The sequence below is a fragment of the Antedon bifida genome, chromosome 3, assembly GCF_963402885.1.
Source record: "Antedon bifida chromosome 3, ecAntBifi1.1, whole genome shotgun sequence".
Taxonomy (NCBI): Eukaryota; Metazoa; Echinodermata; class Crinoidea; order Comatulida; family Antedonidae; genus Antedon; species Antedon bifida.
Genome location: NC_136228.1, coordinates 12,740,519 through 12,765,164, shown reverse-complemented (window position 1 = coordinate 12,765,164; position 24,646 = coordinate 12,740,519). Strand labels below are relative to the sequence as shown.

Below are 24,646 nucleotides of genomic sequence, written 5' to 3'. Positions count from 1 at the left end.
TGGTTTATTATAGTCATTTTTCTGTAATCAAACACAAACTCAGTTAAACATGATGGAATTATCAAGATATTAATTTATTTTACATACTATCAAAAGTATAACATACTTAAGCAATGAATACGAATCGAATCGAATTACATTTTTAGTCGTTGTTGAGCCACTTCAATGTAATTATAAGTGGTCCTTATTACTAGCAGATTGTAACAAATTGGACGAATAAATATATCTTGTCTAAAAAATATAGGTAAACATTTAATGTCAACAACCAATCATAGGCTACTGTTTTTAATTGCACATTATGTTAAAACGATACATACAAAAGTGTAAAACGTTATATTACACAACAAAAGGTGCAAAAACACAGGTAAAAATCAAGTACAATAATTAGTTTATTTTAGAGCGTCTTAATTTGTCTAAAAGATTGTTAAGTTGTTCAAAATCTTGTTCAGGTGAGACGCCCTCTGTAGTATTGGTAGTTGCTGTTGAGGCAACAATGAGAAAAGCCCGTTTGTGTGCCTATTACATAAAAAAAAGGGTATATTAATGATGAATACAATGTTTTATCTTAAAAGAGCAGCAAGTTTAAGTACTAGTAGCTACGATTACATAGTCTAAAGGCCCATTTACACTTGGACGATAACGATCGACGATGAATAGATAAATATGCATTTTTCATACATAAAACAAAGGAAATCTAAACAATTTTCATCCTAGAAATATAGGAGAACCATCTATGCTGCCTTTGATGGCAATTACATTTTCACATGTCTAATCAAATGACGTCATAATCAGTAAGAGCAATAATAGCGTGGTAATACAACGACGTTATTGTTTTTATTGATCATGACGTCATTTGAATAAAAAAATTATTTTTATCAATGACAGCATAAGTGATTTTCCTATATTTCTAAAACGAAAACTTTTCCAATTTATTTTGTTTTATGTAAGAAAAATTTGTGTTTATCTATTTATCGTCGATCGTTATCGTCCTAGTGTAAATGGACCTTAAGGAGACACATTTCTAGGGCCTATAGTTGTTTTTATTAGAGTATGGCAATAAACGTTTATACCTTGTCTGTTTGAATGATCACGTGTTCTTCTGAGATTGTACCATGAGTGAGCTTGCTACGATGAAGGAACTGCAAAGCCTTCGTTAAATCAGTTTCAATCTGAGTAATTTCTTCATTTGTAAACAGTGGTCCTGACGTAAGGTTTTCGGTAACTTTCTTTGTGTGAGTAGCTAATATTGAAGATAGGAGGTACGGGCGAGAGGTTGCTATGCTGAGCAAAGGTAGAACACGGTTTCTTTCAAGATCTTGCTTAACTTTGTCAAGTAATGTTACTTCGGCTTCTAAAATAAGACATATTTTTGTTACATTAGTAAAAAATGAATATGTTAAAACTTTACAACGTTGAAGGACAACTATATACTATAAGTTACTGCAGTACATGGCTAAATTCACTCAGAAAATTTAGAAATAAAAAAAAGCAATAAACAAACTGCAGTGTCCTACTATCCCAATTCTACAATATCAATGTGTTACCTAAAGCGTGGTTCTCACTAGCGACGCGACGCAAGGACGTAAGCGCAACGCAACCGAATTTACCAATGGTAATAGCGCTTGTGATTGTGTTTGGTCAAGTTACTTACGTTGCGCATACGTCCTTGCGTTGCGTTCGCAACGCAGCGTATATTGAATAATCACAAGTAGGAACCACGGTTTAAAAAGCAAACACATCAACTGAGATGTTACTCACTTTGTGTTTCACTCATCATAATGGACGCACATGTTCCTTTTTTTGATAACTTCTTCCTCTTCCTTGCATCCTTGATATAGGGAATTGTGTAAAGATACGGGTTCAGGGATGAGTTTATTGGCATGATCAATGTCGCCGACCACACATAAATGTCTACAGGAATCTGCCAAGCTCCAGCCTGAGAAACTATTCCCATCAAAATAATTGGGAACCAGCAGCAGAAATCAGTAAAAACGATTATTGCCATTTTCGTTGCCATTTTTAACTCTTTAGTTTTCGACTGACTTTTATTTACGGAGGCTCCAGCTTGTTTAACAACAACATAGATGTATGTATAACTGATAGCGATAATAACAAATCCTAAGAGATTGAATCCCAGAAAAATAGCGACTGAATATTCCCAACCATCGAGACGATCTCCTGTAAGTGGCAAGGCAAGACATACGCTAGGTCGTCCATAATAACTTTCTCCAAAATACGGGATGTTAAACATTGGTAGAAAACTGATAACAATCATAGTCAACCAAGCTATTGCGAGCATAATAAGACACTTTTTACGATTTAGTCGAGCGGTGCTAAATGGAAATCCGACAGATACCGCACGATCCAGACTCATAACAACTAATATAAACACTGAAAATTCACTAGATAAAGTCGATATAGCTCCGGCAAAATTGCACAGAAAACTCGATTTCCAATCTTCTGCAACTCGAGCGTAACGCCCTCTATAATATAAATCAGCCCCAGCGATAATTATCATGTAAAGACCCATTAAGAAATCCGAAGCGGCAAGATTTGTAATAAGTATTGACTGAACATTGCGATAGTCCTTCGAATACAAGCGCCATACAATGACGATGACATTGCCTAATAGCGCGCTCACTCCAAGAATCCACATCAGTACTCGTAAGAATACATTTTTCATAAGATCCTCACAAGAGGAGAATTGATCCGCAGGAGGGTGACAATGTTCAATGTCACCAACAATGTCATTTATCATACAACAGAAAAGGAAATCATCTGTTGACCTAAAAGAAACAATACATTTGTGAAATGCGTTATCTAAAAAAAAGGAATTTCTGCAGATGTAGGTGTGGTTTGAGCATTGGTTGTGCAAAAAAATATCGGTTTTAAAAAGGTTATAATAAAAATGGATCAAAACTTACAATGATTTTAGTTCATGTAAACCATCAAATACATCTTCTTGGAATTCAGTTAACATGTTTTCTTGTAAATATCTGTAAAACCGTAAATAATTCAAAACCATATTTATATTTTTGTAAACGTTAGGCCTAATTTTTAGATGAAAATCTTTTACAAATGTACTCAAACATAAAGTTTAATGAAATGAAAGCTATTATGCATCATGGAATGATCTCATCTTTTAAACTACTCCACATTCACTCTACGCCTCAAATTAGTCTTAGCTTAATTTATATTTTTGACGAATAATTGGTAAATAAAGATGTTTATACGATTTTAATTCACATTACTTACAGGTTTTGCAGTGCACTTAGAACTGAAAACACTCCAGAATCTACTGATATTAAACCGTTATAGTCTATGTACCTAAAATTATAGAAATGAGTAATTTAAAACAAAGTAAATAAACCGGCTCATGTTGTGATGATATATGGTGTATGTGCGGAAAATAACTATTTTGTAAACAACCATCGCATTGATTAACTCAAAATTGTATTACTATGTAAAGATTCGAGATAAAATTCACTTACAGAAATTGAAGATTTCTCAAACCATTAAATGCCCCTTTTTCCAAATGTTTTATCTCGTTATTTGACAGTACCCTATAAATAATAAAATTGTTTCACATGTAAATATGCATTTTATTAAAAGTTAGGCCTAAGTTATTTAGAAAGTGGTTATTATTACTCACAATATCTGCAAATTTACTTGCTGACCAAATGTGTTTGGTAAAATCTCTTCTATTCCATTACTTGAAAAATCACTACAACAAAACAAAGTTTGAATACAGAATAAAATAACTAGAATAGTTTTCATTAGAACAGAACAGAATTTGTTTAAGGATGAATTGTCCAAATAAAGATTGAATGAAAATATGAAAGAAATCTACGAAATGGATTCTTATGTTACCAAATATGGATTACCGGTATACATTGTTTGTAAAGTAAATTCCACTTTTTCGTAGAGGTAATATCTAATAATAGTGTGTAAATCTCATCTCAGTTTTTATCGATGTATATAAGAAAAATACACAAAACACTCACATCATTCGCAATTTCATTGATCGGAACCTCTTTGATTTACTCATAATGAATACATATCAATTTATCAAAATGAAATGATGTACATTATGAACTTACGCTGCTATAAGTAAAGAAAATTGATCAATGTCAAGAAGTAAAGAATCTTTGAGAGTTACACCTCTAGTTGACCTTCTGTTTACAGAGTTCCTTCTAAGATTTGTTAGGTTTCTGTAGAAAAAAACACATTTATTTAACCTTTGGACCTGTGTATGTAATGTAACGTTTTAATGACCATAAGAGCGCTGTCTATTCTGTTGTATATTGCTTGCCAAATTGACATCAACAGCCAATAGATTCCATTTCCCGCCTAAGTTCTGTTTTACTGAGACTTCAGTGCCCCATCATCTTTGAGATTACCCATTTCAACGGCAATATACTGCCCTGATTATAAACGTGTTGTCATTTATAAGAACTCTTTTTATAGAAGTTAATAAGATGACACGAATATCTTTCTCTCCGGCCCAGATCCTAACACTTTAATCCAAACTTTCAACCGAGAAATCCGAAACGTTTCAAACTGGTTTAAAATCAACAAGCTTTCACTAAACATCAGCAAAACAAATTACATTCACTTTTTCCGGAAATAAAAACAATAATAAGGCTACAAATACAAATATCTATAATATACCCATCAAACCAGTCGACCACACCCATTTTCTTGGTGTGATTATTGATAATAAACTGAACTGGAATCTCCATATTAATAACATTTCAAACAAAATTTCAAGAACTATTGGCATACTAAAAAAACTTAAATTTACTCTTCCGTCTAACATCCTTTTTTCTTTATATAATACTCTAATACTTCCACATCTCTCTTACTGCAACATTGCATGGGCAGCCACTGACTCAAAACATCGAACTCTCTGTCCATGGACCAGCACGGAAACAACCAAAATAGACAAACTATTCAAACTCCAAAAAAAGGCCCTTCGCATTTGCACTCTCTCAAACTACCTCTCTCACTCTAAACCTCTTTTTCACACCCTAAATACCCTAAACATCTTTGACATTAATAAATTGCAAACTGCCCTCTTCATGTATAGGTACTCAAATAACAAACTTCCAACCACTTTCAACGGTTTCTTCACTAAAAATAACGAACTACACACATATAACACTAGGAACGCAAACAACTACATTTCCAAAAACTATAACAGTAAGCAAAATACTAAACTCTATACTACATACCGGACCCCTACTCTGGAACTCTCTTAATCCGTCAATAACTATAAATAGCAAAACAAATAATACTCTAAAAATAAACTACAAATCTTATCTAATATCAAAATATAAAGTAAATTAATTATTTTGATCATATTAATAACTTATTATTAAATTTAATTAGGCAAATCATATAAATTCAGTTTGTCCTTCCTGTCGTCCTTGTCGTGTTTGTATCGTCGTACATGTCCGTCCCTGTCTGTCAGTAGCTAACCCTCACCTTATGCTTATTATTATTATTTTTAACTTTTTTATTCTTTCTGGTGGATCCAGGCTTAAAGCCCCTTGGGGTTTAAATGGTATTCTCCAGGCATAATGCAACTATTATTTACTTAATTTCCAACCATTTGTATCTATTATATTTTTGTATATGTTTGCATTATGTGAATAAATTTGAACTTGAAATTTGAACTTGAACTTGAATTCAAATAACACGGAAAACTTTAAAAGAAAACTAAACTTACAAATATCTTGCTGATGGTAGAATAATTGATGCTAAGGTTTGATTCCACGCAATCCCATGACATGTGACCTCAAGCCCTCTGCAAGAACATTCAGGTGCGGGGCAAACGTCGTCTGAAAAAGAGCGCCAATTTGTCACCATTATCATCAACAATTATATTTATTTTCATTCCCTTTTTATTCCTTATAAACCGATTTTGAAAACAATACAGTACATCTTCATGACTCAACATCAAACACAAAAATTGCTAATTACTTACCACAAACTATTTCGTCATCCCCTTCTGGACAATTCTTAACTCCATTACACCTGTCGTTATGTGCTATGCAAATTATACTGTTTCTACATTTATACGAATTTGGACAGACGTATGAATCTGTAAAAAAAGATTCGAGAAGAGGAATTTTTTTATGTAATACAGGTCTTTTCAACATTTTTAATGAGGGTAACCCAAAACCGCATGCGCTGACAATCAAGGGACTCTCACAAAACACACCAAACATAAAACACAAACATTACCAAACATAAAACACAAACATCACGAACATATTCACGTCAGGATTAAGTATTTCGACATTACTAGTTATCAGAAATGATGACTAACTAACGATGACGAAACATGGACTAAATAGAGAAATTTATAAGAAAACAATTACCACACTCTCTTTCATCTTCTCCATTTGGGCAATCCCATATTGCATTGCAACGTAATCTCTCTGCAATACAGTACGACGATGGACATTTAAAGGTGTCTTCCAGGCAATTATAATCATCTGAAATAAAATATTGATAAGATATACTAAACAATTATTAATTAGAATTGTCCAATTTACGTCCATTTAGCTTTAGTAAACTTGGTCAGGCCTAGATGATCGTTGTAGGCCGGGCCTTTGGCATTGAGACGTTTAAAACTTACCACATCGTTCAAGGTGTGACATATCCCGGCATCCTTTCTGAATATGGTATTCATCCAAGTCATAAAGGCATCTGAACCGTTTTGGTGAACATTCCTTGTTCTTGCAGGCCATTGTATCAGCTGGACATGTGGCGTTTATCCAATAATCTATGGAAAGAAAATGTTGGTTTGTAGACATTTTGAAAGAATATATATACATTTCAATTTAAAACGATATTCTAATTTTATTTTACTATAAATAATATAAATTGTTACGATAATATAAGTAGAGAAGGAAATAATTGAATGTTGAATACATACCGCAAATCATTTCGTCCTCCACTGTGTCACCAGGACAGTCGTTGGTGGCGTCACATACGGCTCGTAATGGTAAACAGGATCCATCATAGCACTGAAATCCAGAGGAACAGAAATCTAAAAGAGAAGTGTGCACCTATTGTGACGTAAGCACGAACAAAACACGTCATTATATTACATAACGTATATTGTTTTAAATAAACATTCTACCCCATATGCAATCCGGTTCGTCACCTATGTGTGTGACTGCGTGATCAATTCAATCCAGATTTACTGAGCTCAGTGGCGGTTCCTCCTTAGCTTGATTTCGCGAGGAACTTTATTGCACAATGCATGATGGGAAGGGTTTGGCAAGCGTCACGACGCGTACGTACAAACAACAATCATGTACGTACGTACGCGTTGTGACGTTTGCTCCCAAAAAACAAAATGCGTATATACAAACAAACATTTACAAATAAATAAAATTGATCAACTAATACAATTCAATGTTAATTTCGGTTTTAATTGTCATTTGATGTAGGGCCATTCTCACCACAATCCTTTTCATCGGATCCGTCTGTACACTGTATTAATAAATCACATCGTTGATTAGAATCTACACATTGACCATTATCACATGTGAACTCCTCTGATGTGCAGTTTGGATAATCTTGAAAAACAAAACGTTAAAATGGTGTAAGTAAATTATTAATGGGAGTCTCATTAAGTCTACATATTAAGACAATTTAAAATATTACATTAGCAACACATGGTTAGATCAATACTTACTCTATTTACTAATGAAGGTTTTCTATGAATTACTACTATTTTATGAAGTTAATTATAATTGTTCTCATGCGTTATGAAAATGCTTTGTTTAGTATTGATCGGATCTTGAATTGGCAAATTGTATATTGTTACTTTTAGTGTACCGTACAGTACTAAACACTAAGGTTGATATACGATAATTAAACTTATGATCAAATAATTTATTAGTTAATATTGGTTCTCAATTTGACGTGACGTAGGCGCGACACAAGACTAATCAAAAGCAACAGTTGAGATGATTATGGCGTGCTTACGTACGTCCAAGTAGGAAAAGATCATACACAAATTTAAATCTTTTGAAGGTAGAGTAGACTCAATTTTTTTTTTTTTTTATTTTAGTAAACCATTATTTAATTTGTTATAATGCAGTATACGTACGACATTCGATTTCATCAGACATATCAGTACATTGTGTGATGAAGTCGCAAACAAATGATACAGGTATGCATTGTTTGTCTTTACACTGGAAGTCCCCATATTCACATTCGTCTGGAAAAGAAGTCACAATACAAAGTGATAGTGTGGTTCCCACTAGGACGCAATGCGACGACGTACGCTCAATTTAACCAATCGCAAGCAAAATTCAGATAGTCCTTTGTTTCTAATTGGCGTGTAGTACGTTATTGTGTTACGTCCTATAGGAACAAATTGGCTTTAAGAGTAAAACAAAAAGTTCGATCAGCATTTGAAACTACAATGTTATATTTCCCTGCAACATTGTATTTATAAATACCAGGTGATTTCTCCCAATTAGCATACATTTGCATTCGTCTATTTCTTACTATTGGCCTAGATAAACATACAGTCATTTGAGTTTTTGTTAATTAAGTTAGCAACCCATTCCATAAAAGCAATGAAAAATATAATGTAATAATTGCATAAATATTTCTACTATTGATATTATATTACTTTCACAATTGAATTCGTCGCTTCCATCTCGACAGTCTGTTTTTCCATCGCAAACGAATAGTTGATGAATGCATTCTTGGTTATCACATTGATAGTCTTCCCTGTAACACCCTTTACAAAAACGAAAATAAAACTGAAATTTAGTTTTTGGAAACAGTTCTCCTTTTATTTGGTCTCCCATTCTCTTTGCCATTTAAAAAGCCAAAAACATTAGTGTTTAGTTTTAATCATTAATTTTTGGTTGGTCTTCGCGCGAAGTTTCCCCTTTGTGACGCTAAATAACGCACAACCAAGACCTCGGAAAATTCGATGCATAAAACAATTTGATGCATAAATAAATTCGCCTAGTGAAAAACAGGCTTAAATCAGCGTTGTAATGTAGAATATAAAGTAAAGAGCTACAGATTAAGAACAAACAAATAAATAAATTATAAAACAGTTGACAGACGTTTGTTTTCATTAATCTCCTAATGCATTCCAAATCTTTGTTTGAAATGATCAATTTGATTTTGTAAATCAAAAATATATTCTTGAAACGTCTTAATAAATCTTAGTTTAATTTGTGTTATCAGCGAATAGTTACATTAGTTTAATTGCAAATGACCTCCAGAAGTTAGAGATCGATAATTAATCTTTTACTTGAGTCAACAGCAATTGATGTAAGTTCAAATATAATACACGGCAAATATCTTATATGAATAATATTTCATGCAAACTTCTATATTGGATATTGGAAATCGTTGCCTTTAAATCAAAATAAACAAATATTTCTTTTAAAATGTATTATAGTTTAATTGCTGCAAATGACCTCCAGAAGTTATAGATCGATAATTATTCTTTTACTTGAGTCAACAGCAATTGATGTAAGTTCAAATATAGTCCCCCGGCAAATATCTTATATGAATAATATTTCATGCCCATTTCTATATTGGATATTGGAAATCGTTGCCTTTAAATCAAAATAAACAAATATTTCTTTTAAAATGTATTCTAGTTTAATTGCTGCAAATGACCTCCAGAAGTTAGAGATCGACAATTAATCTTTTACTTGAGTCAACAGCAATTGTTCAAATAACAATAAGTTCAAATATAGTCCCCCGCAAATATCTTATATGAATAATATTTCATGCCAATTTCTATATTGGATATTGGAAATCGTTGCATTAAATCAAAATAAATAAATACTTCTTTTAACATGTACTTACATCTTTCGAGAAACAAATGGTTTAGTCATAAAATCTAGAAAAAAAACGTTTTACATCAAATTTAGAAATTCTTACCTTTGAACGACTTCTCAACTTGCTCCACTGTTGTCGTTACATTGAGATACATATCTGTCAAGAAGGTAGTAGATTTCATTCTTTTCATTCATGTCTATATTTGTTGCTAATTCATTTCTATTCAAACTTACAATTATAACCATTGTCTTAGTTGTAAGAGATAATTACCTAAGATACTTCGTTATTGTCATGACCACAAACATAGACATAATATGCACCAGTGCATGGTTAAAATATTGACAGATTAAAAACATCTGAAACTGCAGAAATCACATGGCATACATAATTATATAAATGCATAAACTGAATTACGGTATCTTTGAAAATGAAGAGTCTGGTACAGTTTGATGCATGATTCAGATTTTCTATATTGAGTTTTTTAACATAAATTTCAAATTTCACAAACTGCATATTCATCAGTTTAATAATAAATTTCCATTATTTTTTTACTGTGATTAAGCCTCTATATACATCATCAATGACATCTATTCCTATTAAGCTCTGTCTACACTAGCAAACTTTATGTGACAAATGAAATGTTATGTGCCCATATATGGGCATGATGATGTCATATCACTACCATATTTGGTCATATCACTACCATATTTGGTCATATCACTACCATTTGGGCATATCACACCTTTTTGTCAAACTAATTTGTGTGTAGACAGAGCTTAGATACTTGCTTGATTACTTTGAGATAAAATAAAAATGATTACCTAGTTGATATTTGCAGATGTACTGGGATGTTGTAGGAAACTCGCAAGCTACCTCGTTCCATTGTTGAAGAGAATGGAAGTTGTCCAATCTTATTAGAGTACACTGCTCCAAATCACCAGCTTTTGGTTGGTTCTTGGCTACATTTTCTTTTCTAAATTATGTTTAAAAAAATGTAGTTTAAACTCTCTAAATGACATCAAAGAAAAATTCCACAACCCGTCTAGAGTTTATATAGGCCTATTCTATTCCTCTTGTTATACAAGATTAGAGTATGGAAAGGGTGATCCTTTTTAAAAGATGTATTGTCCCCCTGAAAAAATAATTTTCAAACATTTTTTTGTAGAATATGCCATTTTATTGTCACAAAATAATTATCCACTTTGACCAAAAATTAGATCGAAAAAAAAGTTATTTATCTGAAAAGCTGTAATTTAAAGCAAAAAAATAGTCAAATTGGCTGCCAGCCAATGGATTTTTGGATAACGTATTTAATTAATCTTCATTTTTCATGTTTTTTTTACATCTTTAAAGAAATTGTGTACCGCAAACTTTACTAGTAATAATAAATAATGTTATTACCCGTCTTGCATAGGCCTATACCAGGCTGTGTAGCTCATTGGACTTCCATTGCTCCACGATAACAAACCATTGGAACTTAACCTGTCAGACAATCCTGAAAAATAATCGCACCAGTATAAAAGCTGATTTCTAAATTTAGAACTTGCCAACACACATTCACACACATCCTCTTTAGCCTGGTTTCCACATAGAATGTGTTTTCATATACACGTTGAGCTTTTGCCGACACAAAACGGGATCACTCTCCAATGTGTCGCAAACAAATCATAGTTCAACTTTACCGATTTGTCTGCAACTAGTCTAAACGCATTTCACACGACGCACGTACTGGCCTACATATTTATATAAATATACAGCTTACCTATATAAACCTCTGTGTGCTCTGAATTCCAGAAGTGAGTCAACATGTAGTGAATGAATTCCATTTCCAGTTCTGTTGATACGAACACAAGATGCGCGTTCATTTGCTCACATTCCCACTTTGCATCTGTCCAGGTAATGTCCTGCAGATTCGAGAAGTTTCTATAGCAAGCGTTTTCATAGAATATCCACTCGGGACTACATTTATCTAATGATAATAATGATAAAGAAACAAAAGAACAAACTACATAAAGTACATTAAGTTGGAATAATTCATGTTTTTCGAAATTAAGAATTAGTTTGTTATGAAAAAGTTAGGATTTTTTTAATGTTTATATGAATTTGAATGAAATACATGCCGTATTGTAAAACAGTTTAAATAGTTGGGAAGAAATGCATAGTTACTTGAATTGAAATCGGCTCCATCGCTCACGACCGATTCCGACGTATAGCTTGCCTGGAATCCACGGCCACTCACAGTGCTATCCGAGTAAAAGACCAAAGTCATTTTGGTTCGACTACTGACCACATACTCGGGTGGTCTATTGTAATTACAGAATTCTCCGATTATGTCATCACTCTCTACTTCTCCATCGTAGACGATTATTGTGTCAGATTGACACAACGCATCACTTGGTATATCAAAGTCCAGAAAGGTGAGTCGAATAAAACTAGAGCTCGATGGACTTTCAATGTACCACGTGCAACGACTGCCGGGTGAATAGTCAAATGGATAATTGAACGTAGAAAAGGTGGCATCAGCAAGATTGCATTCGACGTCTGATCCGTAAATTATAACATGACAACCGGGTGTTTCTGTAAAATATAGATTTGAAGCAATGCCTTATACTATTATGAACTCCAATTTTATAAATGATTGATTTTATAAATAATTTATCAGAAAACTTTCTAGAAAATTCCAAATTGGAATTGTGCAACATGTTTCAGCTTCTGTGTAGTTGTTAAAATAACAGACCTTAAAACGAAATCTTTTCGTTTTTATTTCACAATGCATCAACTTGATTACAGATTAATTCAAAGTATTAACTAAAAGATGCAAAGACTCAAAAGAGCCTTAAGCCTGGTTTCACCGCAACAAAATATCTACTAATAATAATTGTATCAAATAAAAATAAACAATACATACATTTAAGTAAATAAGATCAGACAAGTAGTAGTAATAATATAAAAAAATATAAGAAAAAACAGTATTATAAGTACAGTAAAGAGTTTAGGAGTGATTGTCCTATGTATAACACATGGCCTAGGCAATGCTCCTAGGAAAGAAAGATTAGGAAAATTGCGTTTGCTTTAGTGAGAACCAATCGTAAACGCGTTTCTTTAGAGTGAACCGTTCATAAAAGATCTGTGCTTACCGCAGTTTCTTTCGTCTCGTTCATCTGAACAATCGTAATTACCATCACAATGACGGGATATTTGCACAACAGTAGCATCACCACATGTTACTAAATCATCACAAGAATAAATTAAATACAATTAAAGTTACTATACTATAACTATAATGTTGTTCACTGCGAACTTGATTATGTGTCTTAATCAATGGTATTAAACGCAATTCTACTTAAAATACCATAAAATATTCTTAAATAAGGGGTTTTTTTGTAATGCAAATAATAAAATGGCAATGTAATAATATGGCAATATATTTTGTATATGAATCGTAAAAGTGGTAATAATTAATAAGCAGCAAATTCAGCTTTACCAAGTGCTCGATAAAATGACCGGTATCATGTCTAGCGACCAAAACATCCTGCAGTATTGCGTCTTCTGACAGTCATTTTCATCCTATGTGATAGTTTAGTATAGTAAAATATTATTTAGAGGGTTAGTTAAGTTGATATTTAGGAGTTATGTGCTCTCGTATGGACCTGTTGCCGTCAGCAGACAGGATACTGCAGGGTGTATATTTGCACTAGACATGATATCGTACGAGGATCGGCTGTATCATAAAAATAGACTTAAGTCTGTCTACATAAAGACATAGCTTTAGGATAGACTTGTCTTGATAAAATACAAATAATGTTACCACAGTTGGCCTCATCTTGCCCGTCTTTACAGTCCAAAATATGATCACATACTTGTGTTGAAGGCAGACATCGGCCATCATCCGAGCACTGATATTCGTTCTCTCCACAAGCTATAATGAACCATATATTTTTTATACTGTATACATTTAAAATGATTAACTTTAATAGCACAACGTAATAACGAAAATAAGGAAACTACAAGTTACGGCTTCCGGTTAATGTATACATGTAAAATTATTATTATCTATAAGCATAACGTAACAATGGTCAATACGGTATAAAACACAAATGAACAGGACATACTGTACAAAGGCTGCCGATGGACAATTCGCTCTGGAAGAATTCTTATGGAAAGTTAAAGACAAGTTGGCAGACAAAAAACTACCTGGATTGGAAACATAAACATACCCTCTCACTTACTCCCTCATCTACCTACCTAACTTGAAATCAGTGTAAAGGCTATGATCGCTCACTGGCTAACCTGGAACTTATTGGGGCCCTGAACAGTGCCCATAGGAAAAATAAAAAAAATATGTCGAAAAAGGCTAAAAACGCCCAAGGCCTCCAGCGTTGTAGGGCCACTTAGGGTTCCTAAACTAGGCGCCTCATATCTCGTTTACGCCACTGCTAGAAATAGAACATAACTGACTTACGACAACCTGCGATTTCATCAGAATAGTCTGGACAGTTATCGAAGCCGTCACACACAAACCGTGCTGCAACACAGTAACTTCCACCAGAATCGACACACAAAGTATCGTTAACACTGGAACATTCTACGATGTGATACATTAAGAATTAGTTCCAGACGGAATTTTGACTTAATATTAGTAAAAAGATAAATATTTTGGCATATATAGCGTTTCATATGTATACTACTTGAAGCGAATAAACATCGAAAAGCCTCGAAATATTCTACAGATTTGGGGCAAGTCTAATAAGCACTATCGTTTTGATAATTAAATTAAATAATCGAGTGAAATTAAGTACGCGTTATCATATAACCTTTTTTTTTAGATTTTATCTTTTGCCATTCGGATTTTTCGTAAGCCGGTTGGTGCCGGTTTTGTTTTTAAATTGTTATTGTGTTATTTATTGGAGTAGAAGGCTCTACTACAGTTACCTACCCTGTATTAACGTTTTAAATATTCATAACATATTACTATTATTACACTCGCATATCATGCTGAAGAAATTACCATAACAGTGGCGGATCCATGATTTTGAAATAGTCCAGGACCTAAAAACTTCAAAGTGAACCTAAAGTCCTATTTTCGAAATTTAGGGGAGATAAGAGGACCGCTCGCCACTTGGATTCGCATATACATGATTATTCGTACTAAAAGCACATTTAACCATTAGTTTCATTATTTTATGTAGTAAATTTTTTAAAATTTATTTTAATTTAATTTGTAATTTATGTATAGGCCTATGTTATTGTATTTTGTGAGAGTTCCTAATGACCAGATTTGACTGGATGGACCACCCTCGTAAATAAAATAAATAAAAATAAGTTTAACGGCAGTATTATTGTTTAGTTTTATATAATGTTTATGTTCCAATCAATATAATATGTTGCTATTCATTACATGTGGAATGATACATAATATTATGAACAGTTAATCCCTTTTTATATAAATCATATTCACGTACTGTAATTAAAGGCACGATACAATTTAGTATATATTGACGTATAACTATTATTGAAGATTATTCTTATATGTGCAGTAGTTAGGTTTTTTATGTGTTAAATGAAATATTTAAAACATTTATAATTTTTTTTAGGATTATAATTTATAGATCTACCATTAGCCAATGATTTGTAATGCAGTTGCTTTTTGTTTATGGGTTGGTATTTGACAAGTTTTTTTACTTCTTTTTCCCATCTTATTTAATGTTACCATTTAAATTATTGTAAATGTATGCTTCTTTTATTTCTTGAACTGTTTCTAAATAAATGTTGAATACATGATTTTGCGTTCATTTAAAATGCACACTTATTGTACCCAATATAAAGACGTTGTTTATACAGGAAATTAGAATGAAATTACAACCTTCCCTGATTAAATGAACTAATATACATTGACATTGAACTTGAAGAGTAAGCTGGGTTTCACACTTAAACAAAGTAACAATAACATCACTAAAGCTTTGTTCTCACTAGGACGTAACGTAGGTACGTAGACAAGGGAGCGAATTGACCAATCACACGCGATTGTTCGAATAATCCATCGCTTGAGATTGGCCAAATCACTTTGCGTTGCGTTATGTCCTAGTGGGAACCAAGCTGTACTGTTCCTTTGAATGAATCTGTAATTGTTTGAATAAAAACAATTGTTTATGTATACATATTCTCATCTACGTTTGGTAATGCGGAAAACAATGCACAACCAATCAGAGCTCAGGAAAATGCTCAATTCGTGCAAATATAGAAATTCGCCTAAAGGAAAACAGATTTTACAGGCGTTAATAATACCATGGAGTAATTAATACCGTAGTTTATTTCAAATAATTAAAAGGAATTCATCAACTAATTGCGGTATAATAACAAAATAAAAGTAATGACAACTTTCAATTTTGTTTACAATGATTTAGATATTCAGTAAAATTCAAGTCGCCAGGGTTTTGCAAAATTCACACTCTACACTATGCGTCCTCATGGGGCAGATTTAGTGGTAATCCTACCGCTATGATTTTGTAAAACGAAATCAAACCTATATTTTTACTGCGGGTAGAACTCCATACACGTCACCAACTTGGTCTAAGATGGTACAGTGATATTTTAATGTTGGCTTTAAGACCCATCATCATCCAAGGATACGTTAAAATGTATAAAAAAAATATATTAAATTATAGCAAAAAAAAATCATAATTACCACATGAATATTCATCACTTGCGTCACCACAATTATCATACAAATTGCATCGGTACGTCATTGGAATACATCGACCATTATTGCATTGGAACATCGAGTCGTCGCACACTATCGAAATCAAATACAAAAATCGATCGATGCTGTTTAATTTCCATTCAAACGTAATAAAAGAATTTATAGGTTCAATCATGATTTTAGGCGGGTGGTAATTTAAAACTGAAATATTGGAAATGGCAAGCTAATTTTGCCAATTGTATTACCTGGCGAAATGAATTTTAAATTTTCTTTTTCCTTCAGAGATACTGCAAAGAGACGTCGTCACAGTCGATGCGCGCGTGCTATCTTGGTTGATCGAATCTTTTTTTTTTTTATTTCATACGCATCAACTCGCCAATTACAGGATGGATAAACTTTTTATAATTTATCGTGCTTATAAACTAAGTCTCATTTGAGACTTAGGGAGAGTCATGAGTTACAACCCCGGCACTAGGTCAGGATAGAACCCCGGACCCGGGATTGGAAGGCAAGCGTGTTAACCATCAAGCTACAGCTTCACTGCATCCATGATAACAGAATAACTTTGATTTAGTTATAACCAAGAAACCAACAACTAATACTTACTACATGACGGCCATTCGAAACTTGGAATAGAACAGTCGGTAGCAGGGATATCACATGGTCCAGGGGAGTAACTACAGTCGACAGTCGTTTCATGACTTGATATTAAATCTAAGAACAATGAAAAAACATACTTAAATAGATGATACGCGTACAGAAACATACATGTTTTTATTTATGTATAAATGGTAAATGTATTATCTTTGACAGAGTACGCAACACAGGGACGTAAGCGCTACGCAAGTAATTGACCATTTACGACGCGATGGATCATCAGAACTGTCGCCTTTGATTAGTCAACCCACTTGAGTTGCGCCTATCGTTGTTGCGTTGCGCTATTAGAAGGTGTTACTCTAAAAATATATCAATATAACACTTACTAATTCCAAAAACTTCCACTTCACATAACGTAAGATATTCGTTTCTACCAACAACATACACAGACACATAACGTCCATACATGAGTTCGTTGCAATCTACCCGGATGTTTGTACTAAGTAAAATACTCTCAGCCGACACAGTTGAACCACATCTTGGATTCACCGAATGAGGAGTTGGGTTCATGCCAATATGAACGACAGCATTAGCCAGGCGCTCGGCTAAAATAGAACGAAAAATAAAATAAACACTAATACATTGATAGAAGTAGTTGTGGTAAGTTTGAGATGGGTGACCCTGGACCTCAGTATTGGTGGTTGGCAAATCACCTAACTAAAGGATGACGAAAAATACGGAAGCAGCACTTCTGCCGATACGGTGCAGTTAGTAGTTATATGGAAGAAATACTAACAAAAAGGCTATTTTGTGACGATTTAAAGAAAAATAGATTTAACCCACCAAGTGAAATCACTCGAACATCGTAATATTCATTTAGAAAGTAAAAACTCGCGTGAAGTTATGTTTCCGCAGACAAAAATTAACCGATAATTAACCGATAAAAATTAACCGAAAAACTGCCTGTAGAAACAGGGCTTAACCGATTCCCACTCGAGCAAAAATTAACCTATAATTATCTCATTCATATCAGATAATTATCGGATAAAATGCGATAACTTTTAACCTTTGACCTGAAAAACAAATTATTGCGATGTGATTGGATCTCTGGTTGTTTGATAATGACCGATCATACGCACTTTATTGGTTAAAAAATTAACCGATAATTTTTTTTTTTGGCTGCGGAAACACGGCATCTGATGATCAGAATGTCTTAATCAGAGAAAACATCAATACAAATGATTTGTTATTACAATTAGGATTGTTAATCTCAAATTACAATGCGGGCTGGATCCCAATTTCAATAATGCTTGTTGTAAAATATTTACTTCTAACGATCTAGATAGCTTTATGATAATAATTAGTAATAAATAATACCTGCACTTTCTCGATTAACAATATCGACAAATTGCACTGCATATGCCTTTTCCAAATCAACAGTCCACCAAGGCTCAAAATCGTCATCTGTTTAATTATCAAAGAAAAGCAAATCTTAAAAGACATTCTTTGGTAGTTCATTTAGGCCTACTTTTTTATTTTTTTTTTTTTTCATTTCATTTCATTTCATTTATTTCACTATCATTTATTAACAAATTGGAAAACAAGAGGTGGGAAACACAGAAGTAAGAACATCTTGATAAAAATATACCGTATTTATAGGTTTTTTAGGGAGGGAGGTGGGTGGGGTGGCATTTATTCGATGGAGGTGGGTATTTGGGGAGGCGTTTAATTTTGTATAGGCCTAATGTATAATCAATAAATACCCCTAAGATATGAAAAATACAACACAATTAATATCAAGAAGTTATAAAATACAGTAAAAATGGTGTCAAAATGTAGATAATGTCAATCAATGAATTCTACTACAAATAGAAATGTGTTGTAATGCATGTGGCGGGTTAGGGTTAGGGCCCCAGGGCGTTTAGTCGATGATGTTCTTGGGGTGTTTAATTCTGGGTAGGCGTTTATTCTAATACAAACTAGCTATCCAGTTTGGTTCCCTCTTGCACGTAGGCGCCACGCAGGCGCAACGCAAGTGTCATTAGACCATTCCAAATCGAAAGTTCGGACGATCGTGGTTTGTTCCACTTACGTCCTTTCGTTGTACCCTAGTGTGAACTAAGCTTAAAACAAGATAGCAATTACGTACATGTGTGCGTACACGAACCAGAGTTGAAGAATGGATTTGGGTCGCCGTCTACAGCCAGGTCTGAGCCTCTAGGATCCCCTGCCACTACAAGTACACTGCTTTGTTTCGTAGGCTTACCACGAGATACCAACTCTTATTGGTAAATTGAAAATAAGAAACGCGAATAGGTAATATATGAAATCAAAGAAAATAAAAAATGCAAAATATTGTGAAATACTATAACCTTTACATTATTACTATACTATAACAGGTTGGATGTACGAAGTTAATTTACTTACATTTGAGAGGGAAACAACATATAGACATAGACAGAAATAATAAATAAATGAAAAAAAAAGAATAAACATTGTAATAATGCGCACATCACAATGCAAAATGTGCGTACGCGTATAATTAATTCCCAATAAAATACAAATTTGAATTGAAAGGAATTATGGCTCTCTGAAGATGCGATTAATTGGTTATATGATATGCATTAAAATACATAATGCAGTACATTTAATTAATGTAACGTGCGCTTATTAAACCCAAGGCGTAGATTAAAAAATTGAAAAAAGAGGTAAGTATAATCATGGAGTAATAATTAATGGTATAATTATACAAAAATAACTTACCCACTGCTCTCCATATGAGATGGAATCCTTTTCCGGATAAATTTGAATCCGACACGAACATTAAAAAAATAGAATTGGCTTCCGATAGCAATGTATAATAATTACTGCCGCATAGTCTGTAGATTTAAAAACGAAATTAATTTAGAATCAAACTATTTTAAATTAGATGTACAGTATTAGATATATTTGTGCCACGTGATGAGTAATTACAGTATATACATCTCGGCATGTTTTGTTTTATCATTTATTTAGTTCTGTTTTTTTGTTTCTGTTCTTTTATGTTTTATTACATTCACGTTTATTTAGTCATATATTTATAATATAGTATTAAAATGGCAAGGATCTTCTGTTTTTTCAAGGCCCTTTTATAACATAAGAAATTGTACACACACATAATAAGGGGAGCAAACGTCACTACGCGTACGTACAAACAACAAATCACGTACGTACGCGTCGTGACGTTTTCTCCCAAATCATTCGCTATTTGCGATACCGTAAATCTTCTAATAGTAACCCAAACTCTAATAGTAACCCCCCTTCTAATAGTAACCCACCTTATAAGTCAATAATAATCTACTCTAATGCAGCCGTATTTTGAAAATAATATATATAAGGAGATATTGCATGTTGATCTCGGGAGTGGAGGAGGAGTGAGTGTTTTTGAGTTTATAAAATAAAGTTAGAGTTCAATCAAATGTGTTTATTTGTACTGTTTTATTATTTTGCTATGAGTTGCTGACCGGAAAAGTTGTGGGTGGGTTACTAGTATTTTCAGGTGCCTAATTTAAGATTAGTAATAGTAACCCACTACTCTAATAGTAACCCCCTTCTAATAGTAACCCACCTTAAAAAACAATCAAAGAATAATAACCCAGGGTTACAATTAGAAGATTTACGGTAAACCGTATATAATAGTTATAGTACTTGTATTATTGATTGATTGACATCAGTCATCAAAACTTGAAACGTAACTTAGTAAGTTTTATTTGTTAATAAACAATGGGGTCAAGTAATTCATATGCGATCTTATTCAGCAACCCCACCTCTCCTATTTGTTTCCAAATGTTTGATTTATTGGTGCGAATAATTTGCACCAGTCTATTTCAAATCAAGTCAGCAGCATCAATTACAAGAATTGTTATGGAAATAAAATAAATACAATACAATTAATATTACAATCAACAGATTAATTCAAGGCTAACCTTCATCAATTAACATTATTATTTATTAGTTTACATGATTATAAATTACTAAATTATAAATAGACCAGGAGATGTAAGTATCTTCAACCATGGACCTATAACTTCAACTAGGCCGTCTATTGCCACGTGCTGCGATTAAGGATTCATTTTATGATACCATCGTCTTTACTGTAATTAATCATACCAGCCAATAATGACATTGATTCAATATGTTGAGTTCAAGGTATAATAAATCTTCACTAATCATAAATGAGTACTCAAATTACACATTTGAACTTGATCAAAAAGGTCAATCGACTCCTTTCTACGCCGACATGTTCTACAATAATAAACTGCAAGAATCACTTCTTATTTATCAACATCGACATGTTACGTAATTATAATGATTAAAATGACGAATTTTTATTTGGATTTGTCTAAATAACAGGCCTAACTGCTTTCAGAAATAGAAGTCTAGGCATGGACGTATAAGATCCATTCTAGGTTGTTTGTTTGGTGAACCGTTTGTTTACCTCCGCCAAGGAGGTATATGTAGTCGATCGCGTGTGTTTGTTTATTTGTTTACTTCGCCAAGGAGGTATATGTAGTCGATCGCGTGTGTTTGTTTATTTGTTTACTTCGCCAAGGAGGTATGTAGTCGATCGCGTGTGTTTGTTTGTTTGTTTGTTTACCTCCGCCAAGGAGGTATATGTAGTCGATCGCGTGTGTTTGTTTGTCTGTTTGTTTGTTGGCAGGAATACTCAAAAAGTAATTAGAAGATCTTTACCAAAATGAAAATACAGATAGATATGTGGTCAATTTTGGAGGCAATCCGGACCACGGTCCCAATTCTGGACCACTTTTTAGTATAATTTTCAGACCTGCTAGTGTTAAAAGATAGGACAGAATTTTCAAAAGCCGATAAACTGATATTGCATTTCCTCGAGAACTACTTGTCCAAAAAACTTCATTTTTGTACAAGAGGCAAGAGTTACAATTTGTGATTTGTAATTGTAAAACATAATTTTATTTGATTTACAGGTGTTTTTATACGAGTAGTTTTAAAAAACTTATTTCTTTTCAAATTCACCCGTTTGTTTTTAGCGTTGCTGTTCTATTGTTAGTCAACTGAAACTATTGTTAGTTGAAAGGCTGATTACGTAACGTAACCATTACACCAAATTCACATACACATGTCTGTTTGTATTGAAGACACACACAGTGGCTTTCTAGTTGTTATTATTATAGGACCGCCGTGTTACCCGTATAGAAGAACATGGTTCTTTTCCGAATGCCCAATCTCCTATAAGCTTACGGTAGCTTCTTACAGTGGCTTTCTAGTTAGGTGATCATTTAGAATAAAATGATCACCTATTGTTATTGTATGAAATCTTTATTCTTTATTTCTCTCTGTACAGATTTTGTGTAACAATTATCTCAAAAAGTTGAATGTTGAAGATGACAAAATGTTCACAATATATTTCAAATACTGTAACTTAATCCTAATAAGCTTTTCAGCGTGATCACTCAACCGTGACGTCATTTATACGCCATTTTGTTAAATCACATTATCAATCATATCGCCATAACTCAATAGATATCACATATCAATAAAATTCACAATACGTAAACTTCAGGTAAAAGGTAAATATATTAACCAATAAAAGGCACGCGCACGTAGGGTCATACGCGTGAAATCGCGCGTAAAAAATTTTAAAAGCTCAAAATTAAGTTTTGATCAATTTAGAGCATGAATTAGGCTATTTGCGTGTTTCAAAAAATTACTGCGCAAAAATGCGTTTTTGCGCGCGCAATTCTTAAAAAGCGTAAAAATACGAATTTTTTGTAGAAATCGCATTCTACTCACCATCCTTAGTACATTCACTAAATTTGAGTCCGTTCCGACGTAAAATAACGCTATACGAGCATGTTAAAAATGACAAAATGCGCACATTAATTGTGCTGAAAATGATGAAAAATAAGGCATTTTTAAAATGAAAATAACTCTTCAGAATGCACGATGACCCCTAAGTTTTTTAACTTATTCGGGAAGCCATTGAGTTGTAGATATAAATGTATATACACATTAGACGTACAAAATGGTATTACGTCATCAAATGGCCACTTGAATTTAAAAATTAGGATTTTTTCCGTTTTGTGTAGGTTATCACATTCAATAGCTCGATTTCGCACAAATTTCAGTGTGTGCTTGCTTAATTATTTATCTTTAATATCATAAGTTGTCAGTGTTTTCATTTTGATGACGTCATCACGCGTAAAAACTTGAATAACATAGGTCGTGTAATTTCACCTTTGCCGTAAATTTGAATATCTTACAGCTCTTCAGAATTGAAGGTTACCTTGATGATTATAATTTATTATGAAAGCTGATGAAATTTAGATATGAATTCATATAAAAACCAAGCCTATCGGATGTTGTGACGTTAACATATGGCCAGATGAAGTTAAAAAGTAGTTTTTTCATCTTTTTGGTCAAAGTTATACAAATTTCAAACAGCGCGCACAGCGCTTCTACATGCCAAATTCTCTTGCAATTCTTATATTTATTTGCTCAATTCATTATCTTTCGAAATTGTCATCTTTGAGTTTATTTTGATAATTCCATCATACCAAAAAATTAGAACATGATGTGTGTCCCGTAATTTCACCTATGCTACACTGTATATAGATATACAGTATATACTGTACATATTGTATATGGCATGCACAACTCAGCACTATAAGCGTATGCATCATATCATAGGATGGCATACATCAACTTTTTACGATCGTATGTTAACGTACGTGCATGTTTAAAAAGTTTTAATTTCATTAAAATGATAAAAATGATCACCTATAATTCGTCAAAGTGACGAATTAAATTCTAGTTGTTATTATTATAGGACCGCCGTGTTACCCGTATAGAAGAACATGGTTCTTTTCCAAATGCCCAATCTCCTATAAGCTTACGGTAGCTTCTTACTGTAATTACTTTCATTTAATAAGGAACTTTATTATGCTACAGTATTTTATTACAGTTCGACTAAAACCATTGTTTTTACTTACTAATTAAACGTGTAATTCTTTCTCCTAAAACGATCCATTAACTTTTAAGCAAAACAACTACTGCCGTTCTTTTTGTCGCGGTCGAGTAGATTATTCAAAATTAAACAAATGTGTTCCATCGCAGGAATTCCGCATGGATTTGATCCAGTCGTCAAAACACTATTGTTCGAAACGCGTTTTCATACTATTTATTATATAGTTTACTTAAATTGCGATTCATTCAATGAAATAAATGTGTGTGATATTTTTAATTTGTTATAATAATTGATATCTATTTTTTTAAATTTAAAACATATTTATACAGGATAATTCAGAAATATTGATCAATCATGGAAATGTATTTCTTCTGTGTTTAGACCTACTGTCACGCATTCTGTGCAATTTATTGATTGGTTTGAAAAATATAATTTAACGTCAACATCATCAACACCTTCAACATCATCAACGTCTTCCACGCTGTCAACGTCATCAACATCGTCAACGTCATCAACGTCTTCGG

The 24,646-nt window shown here is 33.1% G+C and overlaps 1 protein-coding gene across 1 annotated transcript; it reads right to left on the bottom strand.

Moving 5' to 3' along the window:
* Positions 1 to 43: 43 nt before the first annotated feature.
* Positions 44 to 24,181, bottom strand: LOC144838590 (uncharacterized). The gene is made up of 31 exons (XM_078694010.1): positions 24,148 to 24,181; positions 19,901 to 20,016; positions 19,287 to 19,418; positions 18,515 to 18,601; positions 17,524 to 17,742; positions 17,147 to 17,254; positions 16,526 to 16,633; positions 14,303 to 14,425; positions 13,649 to 13,759; positions 12,978 to 13,067; positions 12,007 to 12,417; positions 11,603 to 11,809; positions 11,242 to 11,335; positions 10,662 to 10,813; positions 9,943 to 9,996; positions 8,663 to 8,773; positions 8,132 to 8,242; positions 7,479 to 7,595; positions 6,947 to 7,060; positions 6,647 to 6,793; positions 6,387 to 6,503; positions 5,990 to 6,106; positions 5,732 to 5,843; positions 4,101 to 4,211; positions 3,653 to 3,724; positions 3,492 to 3,563; positions 3,256 to 3,327; positions 2,925 to 2,996; positions 1,759 to 2,786; positions 1,071 to 1,351; positions 44 to 516 (listed from the first exon to the last, which is right to left on the bottom strand). The coding sequence occupies exons 2-31, from the start codon at positions 19,959 to 19,961 to the stop codon at positions 385 to 387; spliced, it is 4,743 nt and encodes a 1,580-aa protein (XP_078550136.1). The 5' UTR covers positions 19,962 to 20,016; positions 24,148 to 24,181; the 3' UTR covers positions 44 to 384.
* Positions 24,182 to 24,646: the final 465 nt, after the last annotated feature.